At 43.3% G+C, this 20,654-nt stretch overlaps 1 protein-coding gene across 2 annotated transcripts; it reads right to left on the bottom strand.

Moving 5' to 3' along the window:
• Nucleotides 1-1,682: 1,682 nt before the first annotated feature.
• On the bottom strand, nucleotides 1,683-19,691 carry LOC123786907 (uncharacterized). Of its 2 annotated transcripts, none has more exons than XM_087871184.1 (4): nucleotides 19,573-19,691; nucleotides 14,017-14,098; nucleotides 12,302-12,428; nucleotides 1,683-4,076 (listed from the first exon to the last, which is right to left on the bottom strand). In XM_087871184.1, exons 2-4 carry the CDS (start codon nucleotides 14,029-14,031, stop codon nucleotides 2,533-2,535), a joined length of 1,686 nt encoding a protein of 561 aa, XP_087727310.1. In that variant the 5' UTR covers nucleotides 14,032-14,098; nucleotides 19,573-19,691; the 3' UTR covers nucleotides 1,683-2,532. The 2 variants fall into 2 exon arrangements, with proteins under 2 accessions (XP_087727310.1, XP_087727309.1); XM_087871183.1 differs by having other exon boundaries at nucleotides 19,487-19,665.
• Between the last annotated feature and the right edge of the window lie 963 nt (nucleotides 19,692-20,654).

The raw sequence follows: 20,654 nt of genomic DNA, 5'->3' as shown, positions 1-20,654 counted from the left end.
AAATGTTGCCACATACTAATGAATCATCGAGCTTTACATCGGAAACCGAGGATGTACTGTATGGTGACTAACATAATAAAAAATCATTAAAAAACATAAAAAATACATTTAATAAAAAAATGTTGCCACATATATTACATTTGAAGATTTCACTGAGGTATTTATGAATGTTTAATAATGTTTGACTTGCTTAAATACAGTGCCCCACTGTGTATAATTTTGACATCTCTCCAGTAAGAATTTCTGATTAGTAAAGATTCATCCTGTCTAAAGACTTTCCAAGTTCATTACTTTTGCAGTTTCTTTGTAATATGTAGAACTGTATTATTTTGTTATCAACAAAAAAGGGATCAAAACTTTCCCACCCTTATGCAAATGTTGTTTTTGACACTAGGAAGGTTTCTTTCAGATTGTGACACTAAGAAACCATTTTGATGGATTTCTTTGCTTGATTATATTTATAATGTGCATCCTGTTTTAAATGTCTTCAAATAACCTAGATATAACTGAAAGAGAATCCAATCCCATTATCAAATCATTCCATGCATTTGTTTCCTGCACATTAAAAAAAAAATACAGTGCTGGGGATAGATGAGGACCTTCAGAAAGTAATTATGTAGATTATGCTGTGTTAAACAATATTGCCTACCAGCCACGTTGGCATGAAAGACATTTCACAGCATGGACTCCCATGATCACAAGCAAATAAGTGACTTGCAGAACTTTCATCAAACTCTCAACAGTTGGGGAGAAGGCAATTATACATGAAAGTCATGGATCCATTTTGTTTATGGGGAATTTTGCTGCATGTGAAATTTGTATTATCCTGCATCATAAAGCTTTCCATCATATTACATTCCCTATGAATTTGCTCTCCCATGATGACCCCAGACTGTACTACAGGTGTGGACCTGCATCAGCCATGTGAGGAAAAGGGATACAGGATAAATTAATCCGGTTTGTCTAAGAAATAGCAGATACCATGTTACCTTTTTCTCCCCCCTCAGGCAAACCCTTCAGGAAAGCACAAACACCTACAATATTAAGAATCTGTGCTGCGAGGACGGTTAACTCTGTTCCTCACAAGTCTGGGGGTGGAAACTACTACTTTCATTCTAAAGAGGACTATGAAGCACAGTATGGAGTGATTTCAGTAATTTCACATCTTGTTTAGCAGCAGACTGGGGACTTAAACCTCCTGGGGGTGGTAACAAATCACATCATGCGATCAACACAATATACAGAAAAAGGTGGTTGATGATGTTCTTCAGTAATCTAGATCTACATTTAGCTGTCTTCATAAGCTCTCCTTGTAGTTTAGATTCCGGTATGCTATTTATAATTTTGTCTATGACCACGTTCCATTTATGTGTAGAGATTTATTCTATATGGCAATACCAATTATGCATAAAGCTTCTGAGATTTTTTTAATTTAAAGGGAGAAAGAGCCTTAAGCTGACTCCACACTGAGTGTGGAGCCAGATGCAGGGCTTGATCTCATGACCCCGAGATCATGACCTGAGCTGAAACCAGGAGTTGGATGCTTAACTGACTGCCCCACCCAGGCGCCCCAGCTTCTGAGACCTTAATAAACTGCAGATACTCTGATCGCCGCATAGTACAATAGGAACCTGCGACGTGACCAAGTTGGACATGACTGCAAGATTTGTTGTACAGTGACAGAGAGTCCTTTCTTTTTATTCCAGGAACAAAACAGAGGTACCTGTCATCACAGCACTGAACAATATTATGAAGCCCCAAAGTATGGTAGATAAAACACAATATGATATTACAGCAAGGCAGCAGGATACAAGGTTAATGATCAAATTTAACTGCCTTCCTAGACACCAGAAATAAACAAGTGAATTAAAAATTAAAAACAAAATACCATTTACATTAGGGCCAAAACAAAAGGGACCATCATACACTTGTGGCAATTCATGAAAGGTCTTCAACCACAAGTCCAAAGTCCATAATCAAGTAATCTCATCAAGAAATAGAAAATAAAAAGATCGTATGAAATGAAGTAGGTTGTTCCACCGATATTCCTGTTCCTTTGACAGCCATCATTTCATGAATTTTAAAACATTTGACTTTTAATTTTCCTGCAGAGTTTGACATTTCATTTGATTAATCTTCAAGAATTAGACTTAGTTCATACTACTAGAATTCTCTGATGCATAGTACATTGTGAAACCTGCTTAAACAATGTACCAGTACTCATTGTATTTGTAGGGTTTTCTCCAACATGAAATCTTTGGTGAATCCTGAGGCCAGGCCATGGCATGAAATCTGTGCTACATTCTTTGGTGAGATTTCTTTGCAGTATGAATTCCGTTATGACTCCAAAGGTGAGAACATTTAATAAAAGCCTTATCACAGGCTTTATATCTCTATCTTCACTCTATGTATATTCTGGTGTCTACTCAGGCTTGAACAGTGCTTAAAGGGTTTGCCACATTCATGACATTTGTAAGGATTCTCCCATGACTCCAAAGGTGTAAACATTTAATAATAGTCTTACCACACACTTTACATTTGTATCTTCACTTTATGTGTATTATGGTGTTTATTGATGCTTGAGTAGTGCTTAAAGGCTTTGCCACATTCATGACATTTATAAGGTTTCTCCCCAGTATGAATTCTTTGGTGAACAGTAAGGCTTGCATTCTGACTAAAGGCCTTGTCACATACATTACATTTATAGGGTTTCTCTCCATCATGAACTCTCTTATGTTGAGTAAGATTTGAACTCCTGATAAAGGCCTTGCCACACTCATTACATTTGTAAGGTTTCTCTCCAGTATGAATTCTCTCATGACTCCAAAGGTATGACCGTGTGGTAAAATCCTTACCACACTGATTACATTTGTAAGGTTTCTCTCCAGAATGGATTCTCTTATGTTGAGCAAGATTTGAACCACTAGAAAAGGCTTTGCCACACTCACTACATTTGTAAGGCTTCTCTCCAGTATGAATTCGCTCATGACCCCAAAGCTGTGAAGGTATCATAAAATTCTTACCACATACATTACATCTAAATGGTTTCTCTCCAGTATGAATTCTCTTATGAATACAAAGGTGTGAACGTGTGGCAAAATCCTTGCCACACTGATTACATTTGTAAGGTTTCTGTCCAGAATGGAAATTCTTATGTTGAGTAAGATATGAACCATCAGAAAAGGCTTTGCCACACTCATTACATTTGTAAGGCTTCTCTCCTGTATGAATTCGCTCATGACCCCAGAGATGTGACCGTGTGGCAAAATCTTTCCCACATACATTACATTTATATGTTTTCTCTCCAGTATGGATTCTCTGATACCTCGTGAGGTTTGAGAACCTCTTAAAGGCTTTGCCACACTCATTACCTTTGTAAGGTTTCTGCTCAGAATGAATTCTTTGATGATTAGCTAAGGTTGAGCAATGGCTAAAAGCCTTCCCACACTCATTACATTTGGAAGGTTTTTCTCTATTGGGTGTTTTCTGGTGTTGTGTCCATAATGAAGGATGCATAAGAACCTTCCCATATTTATTAAAAATGTTGGTTTTGACACTAGAAGGAATTCTTTGAAGTGAAACTGAAGTCTTTTTGGTAGACTTCTCAACCTGATTACTTTCATGAATTTCCTCTTGGGTTTGAAATCTCTGCAGTTCAGCCAGATGTGAAAGAAAGCTTATTCCAAGCCTATTGTCCGAACAGTTTTTGTACTTGCTTCCTGAATAGCCTACCTTGTTTTTTAGTGCCTTATTGACCATATGATGTTTGTAACATTCAGATATACTTCTTCCTACGGAAACACTGTGCTTTACAGGAAAATGATTACAGAATTTATGATGTTGTTGATGTTCTCTGTAGGCAAGATTTTTGTAATGGGTTGCAGTGTCTTCTTCATAATTTTTTTCTTGAAAAAGCCACTGACTCTCAAATTTGTTCACATCTTGGATTTTTCTCAAATCAAAATCATCAAACTCATGACTTATGTGTCTTTCCGAAATTAATGTTTGGAGTAATTCTCCATTATTAATGTCTTCTTTTGGTGGTAATTCTCTGCTCACACATCTGGTAGAGATATCTGTAAGATATAAAGAATCATAGGCTTCCTATTAACCAGAGTTTGAAAAAGGATATTTTGTAATGAAAAGTATTACACCAAAAAGAAAACTCACATTACAGAGCTATTACATTTGTAAACCATGGTATGCAAATGAATAGAAATGCAAAGGACATAAGATTTCACAATAAAGAAAGGCTGATTACAGGTAGTTCAAATTATTTTCAGGGAAGCCTATTTATAAATGTTCTATGATCAAAAGTTATCACAGCCCTGAAAACTTAGAATTTTCTACAGGTATCCCAAAGATCATAGCAACCTACAGGAGGCATAAAGGTGGCTCATATTTAAAAGAAAAACACATATGAAACTCAGTTATCAAATATTTATTGTATACAACATTAAAATAAAACATTAAGAATAACAAAATATTCTTCTAAATACTTGCTATAAAACAGCATCCATGCACAATAGGCATACTGCAATGTTAATAATCAGTGTCCTGTACTTATAATCCATAATATATGCTACAATTATCTATTAATAATGTAAAAAATAAGCATTTTAGTAGCTCCACACAAATTCAATTATTAAGGAATATGTATATAAGAAATATATATATAGACATTAGAATTTTAAACAATTCACCCATAAGAAAAAAAATAAAAGAGGTTGTATTTCAGGAGAAGCACAAAATATCATAAATGGAAAATATGTTGAAATCACCCATCATGAAATAGAAGTTCTGATACATACGTAAGTATAGAGATTAACAGTGGGGAACTGTGACATCAAAACGGCAAAGAAGGGAACTCCAGGAGACTCCAGCAGGAGATGAACTACCAAAAACTGTCAGAATGAACTTTATAGGAACCCTGGAAATTAAGCACAGGATTCCAGCAACAAGGCACACTCTTTTTTTTTTTTTTTTTTTTAAAGATTTTATTTATTTATTTGACAGAGATGGAGACAGCCAGCGAGAGAGGGAACACAGCAGGGGGAGTGGGAGAGGAAGAAGCAGGCTCATAGCGGAGGAGCCTGATGTGGGACTCGATCCCGGTACGCCGGGATCACGCCCTGAGCCGAAGGCAGACGCTTTAACGACTGCGCTACCCAGGCGCCCCAACAAGGCACACTCTTAATCAAGATAAAGGTAGCTGACTCTGTGCCCGGCACCCCAGCTAGGAAGTGGCCTTGAACACAGCAGTCTGCAAGGGGTACAGGCTTCCCAAACGCACGAACAGATGGGCTCTTCAAAGAATTGTGACTGGTTATCTGCTTGTTTTTTTATTCTGCCTGCTGGCTCCCTGAAGGACTGGCTCAAACGCTGTCTGGCCTAGCTCAGATCTCTACCGAGGTGGAGGTAATAACCAGGGGCCATTCGTCACAAACATTTAAAGGTAAGTCTAGTAGCCACTGCCACCTAGGGCAGGGATGACAACTTGCACAAACAATGGACAAACTGAAAACCCTGAGGAAGACACTGGAGAGGGAGGTGCGCTGGGGAGTAAGGCTCTGAAAATCCCCCACATGTTCCAGGGACCCCAGAAGGCTGCAGGCATGTCCAGGACCAGACACCTGAGAAAAGACCTGAGAAGCCCCCAAGCACATACCTCCTGCTGACCAGCAGATCCTGAGCAAGCAGAAGTGAAGGATAAGGCACTATTGTCTTAAACTTCTACCCTGTGTGTTTCCTGCGCTCCCCAACACACACACACACACACACACACACACACACACACACCCCTCATCTACAAAGAGGGAAAAGTTGATTTGTTTTGTGTTTGGATCCAGCGGTTTCAGGAAATCTGCTGAATCACCAGCTGACCAATAAGCGAACCAAAGGCATCATCAATGGCTACACAATGGCTAACAAAGAAAATACATCACACAAAATTTGTTGAGGGAAACAAACACACACACAGCAATCACAAGAGACATAAAAAAAAAACCCTTGGAAGGGAGAATATTACTATTTTCAAAGTTTCAACATATTCAAAATGTCCCGTTTTTAACAAGAAGTTACATAGGAGACCACAGAACGATAAAGCAGGACCCATACAGAAAAATAAATATTAAATACATAACAAAACCGGGCCCTAAGCACTCCCAAGTTTTGGACTTCCTAAATACACACTTTAAATCAACTATTTAAGCTAAAGGGAATGATGGACAAAGAATTAAAAAGCAATCAGGAAAATACTGTATAAATAAACAGAGAATATCAATAAAGAGACAGAAGGTGGAAAGAGAAACTAAACACTTTCTGAAACTGAAATGTAAAATACCTGAATTCAAAGATTTCATAGAGAGGTTCAATATCAGGTCTAATGAGGTGGAAGGAAGATTCAGCAAACTGGTAGGGAGATCTGTTGAAATTACTGTGTCTGAGGAGCACAAAGAAAAAGACTGAGTATAAATGAGCAGAGTTTAATGGTGCTGCAGGACAACACCATGTGGGCCAACATATGAACAATGGGAGCCCCAAAAAGAAAGAAGAGAAGGAAGCAGGAGGAATATTGGAAGAAATCTGGTAGACAATTTCTTAAACGTTGAAAGACAAGACTCCACAAATCTAAGAATTCAGTGAACACGCAATTAAGAAAAACTGCAACAGAGACGCACACTGCAACAAATCATAATCGATATGTGAAAGAGGAAGGTATGAAGAGAGATCTTGGAAGCAGGAAGGGAGAAGCATCACGTACAAAGGACACATAATAGCTTTCAGAGCTGATTTTTCAGTCAAACCGTGAAGTCCAGAGACAATGGGATAACATATTTAAAATGTTGACAGATTGGCAGAGGGGGGGAGGGTGGGAAAAAACCTCAACCAATTACGACTTCCAAGATAAAAAAAGGTGAGGAATTGTTAATTCATTCTCTGAGGCCAACATTATTCTGATATCAAACCAAAGACATCACATGAAAAAAAATGACAGACCAATATCACTTATTAATATAGATGCAAATATCTTCGAAAACTACTGGCCAATTAAATACAAAGTAGATGAAAATCATACAACATAAACAAGAGGGACTTATTCCGAGAATTTAAGGATTGACAATTCAACATGTAAACATCTATCGATGTAATAACCTAGAAAATAAAAGGAAAAAAGAAAAACTTACATAATCATCTCATTGTCTACAGAATATCTGAAAACCTCCAGAACTCTGTTAAAAACACCAGATACGTAAAACAAAAGTGACCTTCCTCAAATTCTTAAAGGTCTATTATAAAAAAACCCACAGTTAATATCATAGTCAATGGTGGAAGAGTAATCCTAGCCCCCTAAGATAAGGAATAAGTGATGGATACTGACTTTTATCAATGCTATCCAACACTGCACTGCAAGTTTTACCAGGACCAGTAAGACAAAAAAGAAAAGAAAGGAAATTTTAAAAACACATATTAGGGAAGAAAAAGGACAATAATCTCTATGTGCCAAAGACGTAATCCTATGTGTAAAAAATTCCATAAAATACACACACACTGGGCACCTCAGTGGCTTAGTTGGTTAAGCCTCTGACTTCAGCTCAGGTCATGGTCCCAGGGTCCTGGGATCCAGCCCCACATCAGGCTCCCTGCTTAGCAGGGAGCCTGCTTCTCCCCTCTCCCTCTGCCTGCCACTCCCCCTGCTTGTGCTCTCTCTCTCTGTCAAATGAATAGATAAAATCTCTAAAAAAAAATACACACACACACAACTTACTCTAACGATGTGTCCTAATGATGTCAGGAAGGTTGCAGGACACAGTATCAACACAGGAAAGCAGTTGTGCCTTATACACTATAAGGAACAATCTGGGAAGGGAATATTAAAAATATTCCACATCCAAGAAATAAAATACCTAGAAAAAATCTTAACATAGGAGATGAAAGAGCTGTAGACTGAAAAGCATAAAATGCTGCTGAGAGAAATTAAACACTGAAACAAATAGAAAAGACATTCCATATTTATGGGTTGGAAGATTTCATATTTTTAAAGATGGTAAGATTTACCAAAGTAGTCTAGATATTCTATATACACACTATGAAAATTCCAAAAACCTTCCTTGGAGAAATGGAAAACATGATCCAATACATATGGAACTGCAAAGGGCCCTGAAGACTCCAGACAATACCGAAAAAGAAGAAAACTGAAGAATAAACAGAGACAGAATAGACTGGTAATTTCAGGGACTGGGAACAGAGGAAAATGTGGAGAAACGGATTAATGGGTAACAGAGAGTAATGCGGAGTAATGGGAATATTGTGCAATTAGGCAGAGGTGCCTAGTCGGACAATTGGTACATGCACTAAAAGCCAATGAACTGTTCACTTTAAAATGGTTAATTCTGATTCCTGGAAAGTTGGCGGAGGAGTAGGGGACCCTATTTCAACCAGTCCCCTGAATTTAGCTGGATATCTACCAAACCATTCCGAATACCCACACAATCAGCCTCAGATGTAAGAGTATATATCTGGATCTCTACAAGCAGAAAATCTCCGGCGGTTGCAAGGTACGACAGGCAGAGCTGTATGATTCTGTGGGCAGATATCGGAAACTAAACAGAAGGGAGACGGAGCCACCATAAGCTAGCGCTGGGAAGGTGATACGACACCAGAGCACAAAAGTGTCCCACGCTAGGTACTGGGCACACGCTCGCAGACCTGTAGCGTAGGGGAAAGGACTTTAGTGAAGTCCTCAAACAGGATCCAGGAGCTGCAGGTGTGCACGTGCACATACATGGAAACCAGGAGCTGCTTGCGGTTTTAGAAGCAGAAAGGGCAGAGACGCACCGGCCCTGGGATCAACCTCTGGGAGAGTTTCTGTGATGCGCACAACCAGGGAGGCTGCGGTTTTTAGCAGTGTAGACAGAAACAGAGACTATGTGTCCTGGAGAGCTCAGTGAAGAGAAGAATACCATTTCTCTGCTCTGAGACAGAGGTCTGGGTGCAGTCATTTCTGCTCTGACTCTTGGAAGAGACGTGGAAAGTCACCAGAGAACAAAAGCTCAAAAAGGTGGTTTTCCCTGAGCCCACCTCCCCCACTCCCAACAGGCGGCTTGGGCAGAGCTGCCTGATTAACAGCGCAAAGACAGGCTGGAAGAACGGGAAGATGACAACCCTAGGGTCCCTATAAAACAGGTGCATCTTGCTTGGGTCATGGTTAATACTTTGACTACATTCCCTCAACCATCCACCCCCAACAAAATGACTAAGAGGAGCAATGAACCCCAAACAAGGAAAAGAACCAGACTATGGCCTCTACCACTATGGATATGCATATAAGCAAGATGTCAGAGACAGACCTCAGAGTAGCAATTATGAAGTCGATATCTAGGCTTGAAAAAAATATTAGAGACAATATAGAATCTCTAAGGGCAGATATGAGATCTAATCAGGCCAAACTTAAAAATGCTATGAATGAAACGCAGTCTAAACTGGATACTCTGACTGCCAGGGTAAATGAGGCTGAAGAAGGAATTAGTGAGCTAGAAGATAAGATGAGAAAAAAGAAGGAAGCCGGGGAGGCCTGGGATAAAATCCCGAAAACCCAAGAGATCAGACTGAGAGAGATTAAGGACACCATGAAACGTTCCAGTGTCAGAATTACTGGGATACCTGAGGGGGTGGAGAGAGAGAGGGGACTAGAAGATATATTTGAGCAAATCATAGCTGAGAACTTCCCTAACCTGGGGAAGGAAAAAGTTATTCATATAAAACTTGACAAGTTACATTTAGAAAACTTAAGATATACTATAGAAAAACCAAAATAACTTTAAAACAAATTATGAATGAATTTCTTTGTATTTCTGGGGTGAACATAGTCACTTCATAACAAAAGCATATTCTCAAGATGTCCAATGTGCCCAATTTTAAAAATCCAAATTCATTCAAATGAGAAAGGTATTTGTCAATAAGCAGGTATTAACTCAAGCAAATAGATATAGGAAGGATAACTATGATTATATTTTCACCAAATTCCAGAGTTTATATAGGTTTTTGGACAAAGCCTCCCCCTCCATATCCCTTAGCACTCAAGAAGGAAATCTTATAAAATATATGTAACGACATTCATTCCCTGATCAAACAGTCCCACAAATTACAGATAAAAAACAAAGAACACTGATGAGTGTCATTAAAAACATATAACCAATAATTAAAGACACATCTAACAAGTTCATTGGTAATACATGGAACCCTGCAGATCAAAGTAACTTTCAACTATGGAAATGCAGTCGAGGTCAATAAGGCAGGCATCACGCGCTCATAAATTCCCCCAACACAATAAATCAACATCTTACTTGTTGAAGAAGGAACAACAGCACAGACATGGAATGAACACTGTTGCATGAATGATAGTTTGGTCAGCAGTCTCACAGATGGGGTTATGAAGGCAGACAATTTTCTCCCTAGAATAAATTCCTATACTTCTTCATGCAAAATCAAGGGGGATGAGCCTTAGCGTACTCCATCAACACTGCCACAATGTCCTCAACAGACACTTTGCTGACACACCAAAAACCAGAAGGACAACTGGAGCCACAAGCCAGGCTCTTCACGCTGCACTCGATCTCAGCATCGTGGAACATGCTGACCACTCTACTCAGGTGCTTCAGGGCCCACGTCTCTACTTGGCAGGATGATGCTGTGACACCTAAATATAAGTGTTCTCCATCCAGAACGTTCTTTTACCCAGTTAAACTCCTCCTGGGAGAGTTCACCACAAGTCGTCCAGCACCTAAAGGCCAGGTTATCACAGCAGAAAATATGAGGCTAAAATTTCAGACACTGAGGAACTGTATATTCCAGTACCAAGAAAATTTCAGAGGCAACACCATACAAACTTAGGAGACCAGGAAATCAGGGACAGTCGAGGGTTTCCCACACTCCCAGACTAGGGAGGAGCTGCAACAGGGAGACACGGAAAAGACAGGAAATTAAGGAAGGGGCTCTGATTCTGTGGGATGTTCACACAGGACCTGGCGGTCTGCCTACAGACTCCAGGCTGAGGGCCCAAAGCCTGAGATACAGTCCCATGAAGGACTGGGAATCAAAGGTTCCCGCACCCCCTCTCCATACAGCACTGCTGAACAGCAATCTCAAGACGCCCCTCTAGTCCCAGTACATACGCCCCTGAAGGGCAAGAGTGGAAACGAGGATCTGGTGGAGGCACGGAACAGGCGAGGGCTTCAGACAGCCCATGCTCCTGCCTGGAGTCCCAGATGCAGAAGAGCAGCCGATGTCCCCATCCTGACAGGTCACTCAGCACAGGAAACGGGATGCAAACTGGAGAAGGCCCCACTCAGGACCAGGGGGAGCCTCAGATCAGATCGTGGGGACTGAGTAGGGAAGGAGGGGCTAAGGAACGAACAATGCCCCTGCAAAGAGCCCTCCATGTGCTCCCCAAGGTCGAACAGTAAAGACCTCTAAGGGACAGAGAACAGCCTGCCCGGGTCATGTTAGAGACTCTGCCCTTGTCGCTGACAACAGCTGCACAACCACCGAGGGCGGAAACATACACGTACAAAGAAGACAGTGGAGGAGAGAGAGAACAACAAGCTCCTTTGAGAGCCTGTGAGAAATCAACTCTTCTTTTCCAACCACCTCTCCTAGCTGGGGAGAATGTTCCAAATGACATTTCTGGAAGCCACTTCGTCTCTGCCATCTGCCCCTTACTTGTGTTCACATCTTTGACGCCTTCCCACCCACCTGGGTTTTGTGGCTAGTTTCACCCCACTCCTGGCGTGCCAGGGCTCTCCCTTGCTCCACAGGGGAGATAATATTCAGCTCAGAAAGAGATTCCTGCTGACATGGAAAACAGTAGATGACGTCCTGGGTTTTCCCCAGCCCTTTGTCAGCTGAGACCAAGGACATTCATTACAGGCGGGTCTAGAATAGCGTTTCACGAATTTGTTCAGTGACACCCTTCTTCCTAATGCTTAAATGTTTGACAAATACAGATATCCAGCTCTCTTCCCAGGATGACCAGAATCAAAATTACAGGTATAAAACCAGCCATTGGGATATTATAACGTTCCGGCGTAAGGTCTTGTTCTTCCTCAATTTCCAGCACCACCACTAACCTGCAGGGTCATCTCGGTTTAAAATCCGGATACCACACTGGAAAGCTTTTCATTTCTGAATCAGCAGGGCTTCAATCTCAGTCAAGCAGGGAAGGGGCGCCCAAGAAACTCCCAAGAGAAACACAAAGATATACCAGAGCAGTTCCCAACCTCTGGAGGGAAACTGTCCTCACCCAGGGAGAGCAGGTTCCGGTAGTTCTCCACCATCACGTCCCTGTACAAGGCCCTCTGGGCAGGGTCCAGGCACTCCCACTCCTCCGGAGAGAATTCTATGGCCACATCCCTGAAGGTCAACCGTCCCTGAAATGAAAGCACATGTCACCAAGAGGCCATCAAAAGAGTACTTATTTCACAAAAACGCGGGGAGGAAAGAGGTACAAGGGTCAATTAGACAGAAATGAATAATCAGATAAATACATTAAAGATTATTTTGAGTAAGTCACATATGCCCAATATTGATTTGTTACACTTTTCCATCAGGGAATTTCCACCAGCTAAACTACCGAATTTTATAATATGCCAGGTAAAATACACAAACGCAAAAAAGTCAACAAATGGTAGACTATATGTAAATTTTAAATAGTATGTTGTATATACCACAGGATAGCTAACTTCTACATAAGCTAGAGCACAAATAATGTCTTCAGGGAAGACCAAACGTACAGTGGCGTCACGAAAGGTGAAAACTGGAGAAATGGGAAGCTGACAATAACCGAAGGGACTAAAAGTTTTGAACACTACCCATATGGTAAGCATCACTCTAATGCTTTACAAGTGCCAACTTGTTTAAAGACATAGCATCCCATTAAATTAGTATTTGTTTCCATCTTACACGGGACCCAACTCTGTCACACACACACTCTAAGGAATGTGCCTCTGGTCAAACAGGTAAGAAATGGCAGAGCCTAGGGCGCCTGGGTGGCACAGCGGTTAAGCGTCTGCCTTCGGCTCAGGGCGTGATCCCGGTGTTATGGGATCGAGCCCCACATCAGGCTCCTCCGCTGGGAGCCTGCTTCTTCCTCTCCCACTCTCCCTGCTTGTGTTCCCTCTCTCGCTGGCTGTCTCTATCTTTAAAAAAAAAAAAAAAAAAAAAAGAAATGGCAGAGCCTGCACCTGAACCACGTGGTCAGGCTTTACGATGGAATTCACAGGAACCAGACAGTAAAGTAATGGATACAACAGCAAAAGTCTGTTGACAGAGGGTTTGCTAATGCAGAAAACCTGAAACAAGTTCAAGGCTGAAACATAAGCCTGGATTAAAGGTCAATATATATGCATGCACGCACATGCACACACATACAGTCAGTATTCTTATTGCTATTAAGTGATTTGTGTGGTGGTGTAGAAAAAATTTAAGACCATGAAAAATATTTCAAACATACTTTCAAAGTTAAAATAAAAGTTATTTATGAAATGATGACATCTTTTTTACACACTACAGGCTCCTGCCCATACACATGTGTGCACAAGTGAACACACTCTGAAGGTAACTGAAATCAAAGCTGGAGTCTCTAAGTGACATCTATTCTTAGAATAAATCTTCATTATCTCTCATTTTTTACTTGTGTGCATTTCAGTATTTCTGGTACAATAAAGTGAATAAATTATATTAAATGTAAATAAAATTGTCAGTGTTATTCTATTTAGCCTGCTTACAAAAACAACCCTGCAAAAATATTTTTAAAAAAATAACATTTAACTTCAATCTCCATTAAATACATATGCAGAAATGTATGAGCTGGGATCTGCATGCAGATAGAGGGGCAGAGGGAAGGCCCTGGGGTGATCATGAGCAAACATGTCAGGAGGGACACTTCAGAGTGTGATGAGTACGGCCACATGGAGGTGAGGACACAGGACAGAACAACGAACCAAGATACGACTTTACCTGAGAAAGAGTCATTCCTGACTCCTGGGCTTTCCTCCTCTGGGCTTCTCTCCCGGGCAAGATGGGTCTTGAGACGTCAATCCTGAGTGTCAAATGTATGCTGTTGAGAACTCGGTCAACATACACCTTTCTGTGCCACAACCACACACACAGGAAGATCCCCCCACGTGGGAGACAGCCCTCTGCTGCCCACTGCCCCAGGAGGGATTCAGGGACAGTAAACTGCTACATGGAGACCAGCAAGTGAGTGTTCCGACCTCTTCCTGCAGAACTCGCCCCCTCCTGGTGAAGCACACACATGAGCTGCAGCAGTGGGGAGCTGGGGTGCACTAACGCTACCTTTAAAGTCACAGACACGCCCTGATAACACCCCATGCAGAGAACAGCCCCCTCACCTCTCTCTAGATTAGGGGCCACTTTCAGTCCTCATCAACGGATGAGCCAGAGCCCTGGGGCTCAACGCTGGATATAGATTAGAATCACCTGGGGCACTTTCAGCACCACTGACGCTGAGCCCCATTACCCCAAACACAAGAAGAGAAATCTCTGAGGACTGGGTTCAAGAGGGATCTGCAAAATGCCTCAGCAATCCCATGGGAAGTCAGGGTGGCGCACCGGAGACCAGCCCAGCGCCCCACCCACCTGTGGCTCCCTCCTAGGGCCCTGTCCCCTGTATCCAGACAGTGGGAAGAGGAAGGAGCAGAGAGACTCATGCAGAGCAGGCATTACAGGCCAGAGTGGGGGTGGGGGGTATGTGGGGAGGCTGGAATGTGACACGGCAGTGTCCCAATGGGCCATCAGAGATGGCCCCATGAGAAGGTGATATCACAACACCTGGAGAAGGAAGTTCACCACCTGCATTTGAAGAGTCGGAGAATTCTAGACAGAGGGAACCACCCTTGGGAAAGCCCTGAGGCAGTGCTGATCCTGGCCCCCAAAACAGCAAAGATATCTGTGGGCCTCAATCCCAGTGAGGAAGGAGGAGACAAGCACGGGATCAGGTCACAGAAGTAGATCAGGAATGTCTGGCCATGGTCTTCAGACACTGTTCTCCTCCATCTCAAGTGAATTTTGGAAGCCATGTAGTCTCTCAAACTTATTGTCTTTTTTTTTTCACTCCTTAAGGAAAACACACAAATAATGTAATATGCTGTGTATTTTGAAGATATGCTGTATATTTTGAAAACAAGACAGTCACCCAAGCTCCAGGAAGGATGGCACTGCTCTTAGCTGGGAGGTGGAGGACTGCAGGGAACACAACTGGGGGAGCTCAGGAGGTCATGTTTGGACACTCGAAGGTAGAGATGTCCCAGCAGAGATGTCAAGGAGACAGGTGGACAACACAATCTGGCGTTTAGGGCAGAGGTCTGAGATGGGAGTGTGAATCAGTGAGACCCCTGGGTATTTAAAGCCATGAGATATGGTGACATGGAAAGTCACTGGGTGTAGAGAAGAGAAGTCCATGACTTCTGACCTGTGGGGTGCTCTTCCAATCAGAGAGCAGGGAGTTGAGGAAAAATCAGCAAAGGAAGTGAATCAGCTGAGAAGTGAACAGGGTGGAGAGAAGAAAATTGAAATAGACACACAGATGATACATAAGATTTGTCAATAGCAGGATGTCCTGAAAGCCATGAAAAAATATGTTTAAAGTAAGGAGTGATCACTGTTCAACGTGTTGCTGATCAGACAGATAAAGACAGTGAATTAACCAGGAGATTTAGAAAATGTAAAAATACCTGATCACTTTCCCGTTTACAATTTCTTTGGGTATGTACCCACCAGTGGATCTGGTGGAATATCTGGTAATTCTATGTTCACTTTTTTAAAGAAATCACTAACTTTTTTTCAATAGGGAATGCACCATTTACACTCCCCGGGGCAGTAAACAATACTTTTAGTTTCACCCCATTCTCTCCAGGGCTTCTTTTCGGAGCCGTCCCCGTTTTTGAGTATAGTCACACAAGTTGGTATGAAGTAGTATCACCCTGTGGTTTTCATGTGCAATTCCCTAATGATTAGGATCACTGAGCATGTCTGCATGAGCTCACTGGCCATCCATCTGTGTATCTTCTCTGCTTTTTCCCATTTACCTATTTTTCTTTTGTTGTCTTGCTTTCCACTGTCATATTCAGGAATCTAGGATTTTTTTCATGAAGGTGATGGGAAGCCAGTGGAGAATTTAATGCCGGGGACTGGCATGATCTGACTTCAGATTTACTCTCTGTAAATTTACTCTCTGTCTCTGAGCCTAGGCCTTGCCTCTTTCCTCACAGTAGTTTTCATTGTTGTTGGGCTAGGACCAACTTAATCTTCTAATTACAACTGGTAACCCTCCTGCAGAAAAAATGCCACACAGACACGCATGCAAAATTTCAATCACTTTAGGGATCACAGTCATTCAGATTTCCTGCTCTTGTCCTTCATCTCCAGGCTGTGGTTGTGTTCACTGAGGCCTAGGAGAGAAGCCTTTTCACTAGCTACCTTGAGAACATCTGAGTTCAGTGAGAACTGCATGTAACTGAATTTTGAAGGAGTGGCCTATATGAAGCATGGGGCTTCAAAAATTCAAGGATCAGGGTGCCTGGTTGGCTCAGTAGGACAGCATGGGACTCGATCTCAGGACTGGGAGATCAAGCCCCACGCTGGGTGTAGGAGCTCACTTAAATAAGTAAGTTAAGTAAGTAAGTAAATAAATAAATAAATAAATGTAAATAAAGTGCAGTCCTTAAAAAAAAAAAAATAACGTTAAAAAAAAGAAAAATTCCAGGATCGTCCAAAATATGCCTGAGCTAAAGAAACTTCTTTCATGGTTTTAATCAATGGGGAAATATTTTATTTGAATTTTTTTTTTAAAGATTCCACTTGTTTATTTGAGAGAGAAAGAGAGCAAGCAAGGAGGGGAAGGGAGAGGGAGAAGCAGACTCCCTGCTGAGCAGGGAGCCCAAGGTGGGGCTGGATCCCAGGACCCCAGGATCATGACCTGAGCTGAAGGCAGACGCCCAGCTGACTGAGCCACCCAGGTGCCCCATCAATGGGGAAATACTTTAAACATATAAAACGATAAACACAGAGATTTGGTACTGAACACTTTGAAAGAGGATCAGCTATGGAAGTAAGCATATTACCTCACCATGAATAAATCAGTTCTACTGGAACAAAGTTCAGAGTCCAGCCCACCTTCAATATGTTCATACAATTGTTCAGGACCTCAGGGACCTGAAGGGAACATCTACTTTGGAGCTGATACCTCACTAATTAGATAAATCACATCAAGGAAGAAGAGACGCTGTGGAATATTACACTAACTTACTAAACTAGGTTCTGACTGTTAAGATCATGGGCGCCCTTACAGATACACACTGAAATAGTCCAAAATTATTTACTAACTACCAAATGATGTTCCAATATATGATAATGAGTAGAAAGAATGCAGGGGTTCTCACCTGAGCTACAAACTATATATATATATATATATATATATATATATATATATATATATATATTTTTTTTTTTTTTTTAACAGGTTGGAATTTTTTAAAAATCTATTATCTTCTGGGGTCAAAGCTTTTATTGAATGACTGACTGAGAGGGAGAGAGAGAATCCCAAGCAGACTCCACCCCCGGGGAGGAGCCCTAGCTGGGGCTGGATCTCACAACCCTGAGATCATAACCTGAGCTGATACCAAGAGTTAGATGCTTAACTGATTGAGCCACCCAGGCAACCCTTGGGGGTCAAAGCTTTTAATATAATGCAACTACCTAATATTTATAAAAGAATCATAAGAGCTGGGTTAAGATGTCACCAAAGCTTACTGCAGAAGTTTATGATTATTTACAGAATAGCAGATATCCAATACACTAACATTTACCTCAATTTGGCTTAAAAAATGAACTAAATGTAAGAGATAAATCCATTTACTTTTACATGATCTGACCTCAGATTTACTCTCTGTAAAAGAAACATTTTTAATATTGCTTTAAAAAGCATCATGCAATGACCGATTAAGGAATTTCTAGATCTAGTCCATCTCCCCATGAGATCCCAGGATAAGAGGGTGATCCATAAATGACTGACACAGGTCTCCCCCCTCTCTCTGGCCGATTAAGGGTTGCAAATGCAAGCTATCTTATGATGCTAATAATTATAAAATGCACAAGCCTTATAAACAGTTCAGTAATTCTCTTTCTCAACTGTTCAATTCAAACAAGCAAATTTAAAGTTAAATACGTTACGGAGACACAGGTCACTGTACCACAACTGACTCACCCATGTCCCATTAACCACCACTCACCCAGATCTGGGTTCCCCTTCTTTCTCCCTCCGAAGGATCTGTTCATGTCTCTTTTCTGATTTTCTCCACTGTTTCTCCTTCCCTGTCATTCCCCCGTCTCCTCCCTTGCTTTCTCCCCGTTTCTCTCTTCCTTTCCCTACACCCACACTTTCCGGGGAACTCTTGAGACCTATTTCACTTTCCCATATTCCTGCCCAAGCTTTGTGACTTCCGATCTCCATCGATTTCGGCCTCTCTCTCCCTCAGTCCCCATCTGTGTCCCTTCTGCTCTCCTGGTTGCGTTCCCTCTGCCCCCACTCACTGGCACCCCTCTGGCTAAGCTCTCGCACTGCTGTTTCTCTCTTGGCTGTCATCCCTACCGCCTCTGTCCCCGCATCGCCGGCCCACAACCATTTTCTCCTTCCCACTGCCTGCGTGAAGTGCCTCGCCCTTGTTGCCCTACTTCTGTTAACCAAGGGCCCCTACTAGTCCGCTCCCCTTCTCCTGGACCGCCTCCCCTTCCTCCACATTTCGCTCTTTGCTCTTCTCCGCTTGCGACTTTCCCGAGTTCTCGTCTTCCGCTCTTTCGGCCTCGCTGCAAGTCCCTCCCGCATCCTCTATCTTGCCGTCTCTAATTTACGGACCCTCTCACTGATCTTTCCTCCGCCCATTCTCTTTCTCTTGCTCCCCCTCTGTCCCTCGTCTGCCGCTGTCCTCGCCTCCCTTCCGCAGTCACGGCCTCCACAAGGCTCCCCATCCTCGCGTGGGGGAGGGGACCGGCTCCGTGACTCCCCGCGATCTTCCGTCCTAAATCCCGCTCCCCAACGCCCGCACTGAAGACGGTGCCCTTCCTGGGCATCGGTCCTCTCACTACATGCGGGGCTGCACGGGAGGCGGGTCTCAGGAAGGCGGCGGGGTCTGCGCAATCCCAGGGCCAGGGACACACTCCGCGCCTCTACGGGCCGAGCCGGGCCAGGCTGCGGGGGCGACGCGCACACGCCCATGTCCCTGGACTCCCGCGGCCCGGGTGGGAGGGGTGCCCAGGGACGGCGTGAGGCAGGGAGATAACGCGGCAGGAGGCGTCCGAACGTCCGAGGGCCGGAACCGACTCCGAAAGATGTGAACCAAAACGCACTGGGACCCCGGCCGGCAGCGCCGCCCACAGGGCTCCGCGTGTCTCTCCGCGACACCGGACTTACCACGGTGGGAAACGCGGGTGAGGGGACTCTAATGTGCGTGAGACCCCAGGTCCCAGGGGTGTAGGCCTTGGGACTGAGACGCTCACGTAGAAAAGAGAAAGTTCAAAACCCTCAGAGGCCGATTTTGACGTTCGCTCCTTGCCAGCCCAATCCGGGTCGGTTAAAAGCTGCGCGTGCGCGCCGGTGGAACAGCGGGACTGGGCAGGGCTTGCGGGGAGTGCTTCCGGTAATGGGCGGGGTGCGAACATGGGCGGGGGTGGGGCGCCCTGTGGGCGGGGCTGGGGCGAAGCCTGGATACTGCGCTTCCGGCAACAGGAGGAACTCACGCCCTGTCCAGACCTTGGCCCTAAACGCGGGGGCAGGATGGGGCGGAGCTATGGAGGAGCGCTTCCGGTAACGGGAGAGAAACTGAAATGGCTGGTGGAGCCAAGATGTCGGGAGGGCGGGGCCAGTCGAAAACTGGGCGCAGTCGTAAGGTTTGCCCTGGCTAAGATTTCCGGAGAGAGGCCAGGGCAGCTGAGAAGGGTGGGCGGGGCCTGGCTACCCCTGGGGCCCGCCCCCAGGTCCTGTCTTTCTTTGGAATTTCTAACCCTTTCTATTTCTTTTGCGTCCGGTGGAACGGGACTACGTCCTGCCAATTTAAATTCATGTTTGAACAGTGAGGTAAAGGTTGGAGTTGTGTGGGACATTTGTGTTGAAAATTAACATGGTTACATTTTAAGGGTGAAAGTGGCTTTCCTCAAAAACCGTTGTGAGAAGAAGGAACATTTGGCAAGGATGAAGAGAAAAAGGAACCCTCCTGTACCGTTTGAGGGAATGCAAACTGGTGCAGACACTGTAGAAGACAGTGTGGAGGGGCGCCTGGGTGGCACAGCGGTTAAGCGTCTGCCTTCGGCTCAGGGCGTGATTCCGGCATTATGGGATCGAGCCCCACATCAGGCTCTTCCGCTATGAGCCTGCTCCTTCCTCTCCCACTCCCCCTGCTTGTGTTCCCTCTCTCACTGGCTGTCTCTATCTCTGTCAAATAAATAAAAAAAATAAAATCTTAAAAAAAAAAAAAAAAAAAAGACAGTGTGGATTTACTCCAAAAGTTAAAAATAGAACTACCTTACTACCCCGTAATTGAACTAGTGGGTATTTACCCAAGTAATAGGTAAACACTAATTCA

Source organism: Ursus americanus, chromosome 21, assembly GCF_024610735.1.
Source record: "Ursus americanus isolate L20-20 chromosome 21, mUrsAme1.1.p, whole genome shotgun sequence".
Classification (NCBI taxonomy): domain Eukaryota; kingdom Metazoa; phylum Chordata; class Mammalia; order Carnivora; family Ursidae; genus Ursus; species Ursus americanus.
This window is presented reverse-complemented; position numbering and strand designations above follow the sequence as displayed.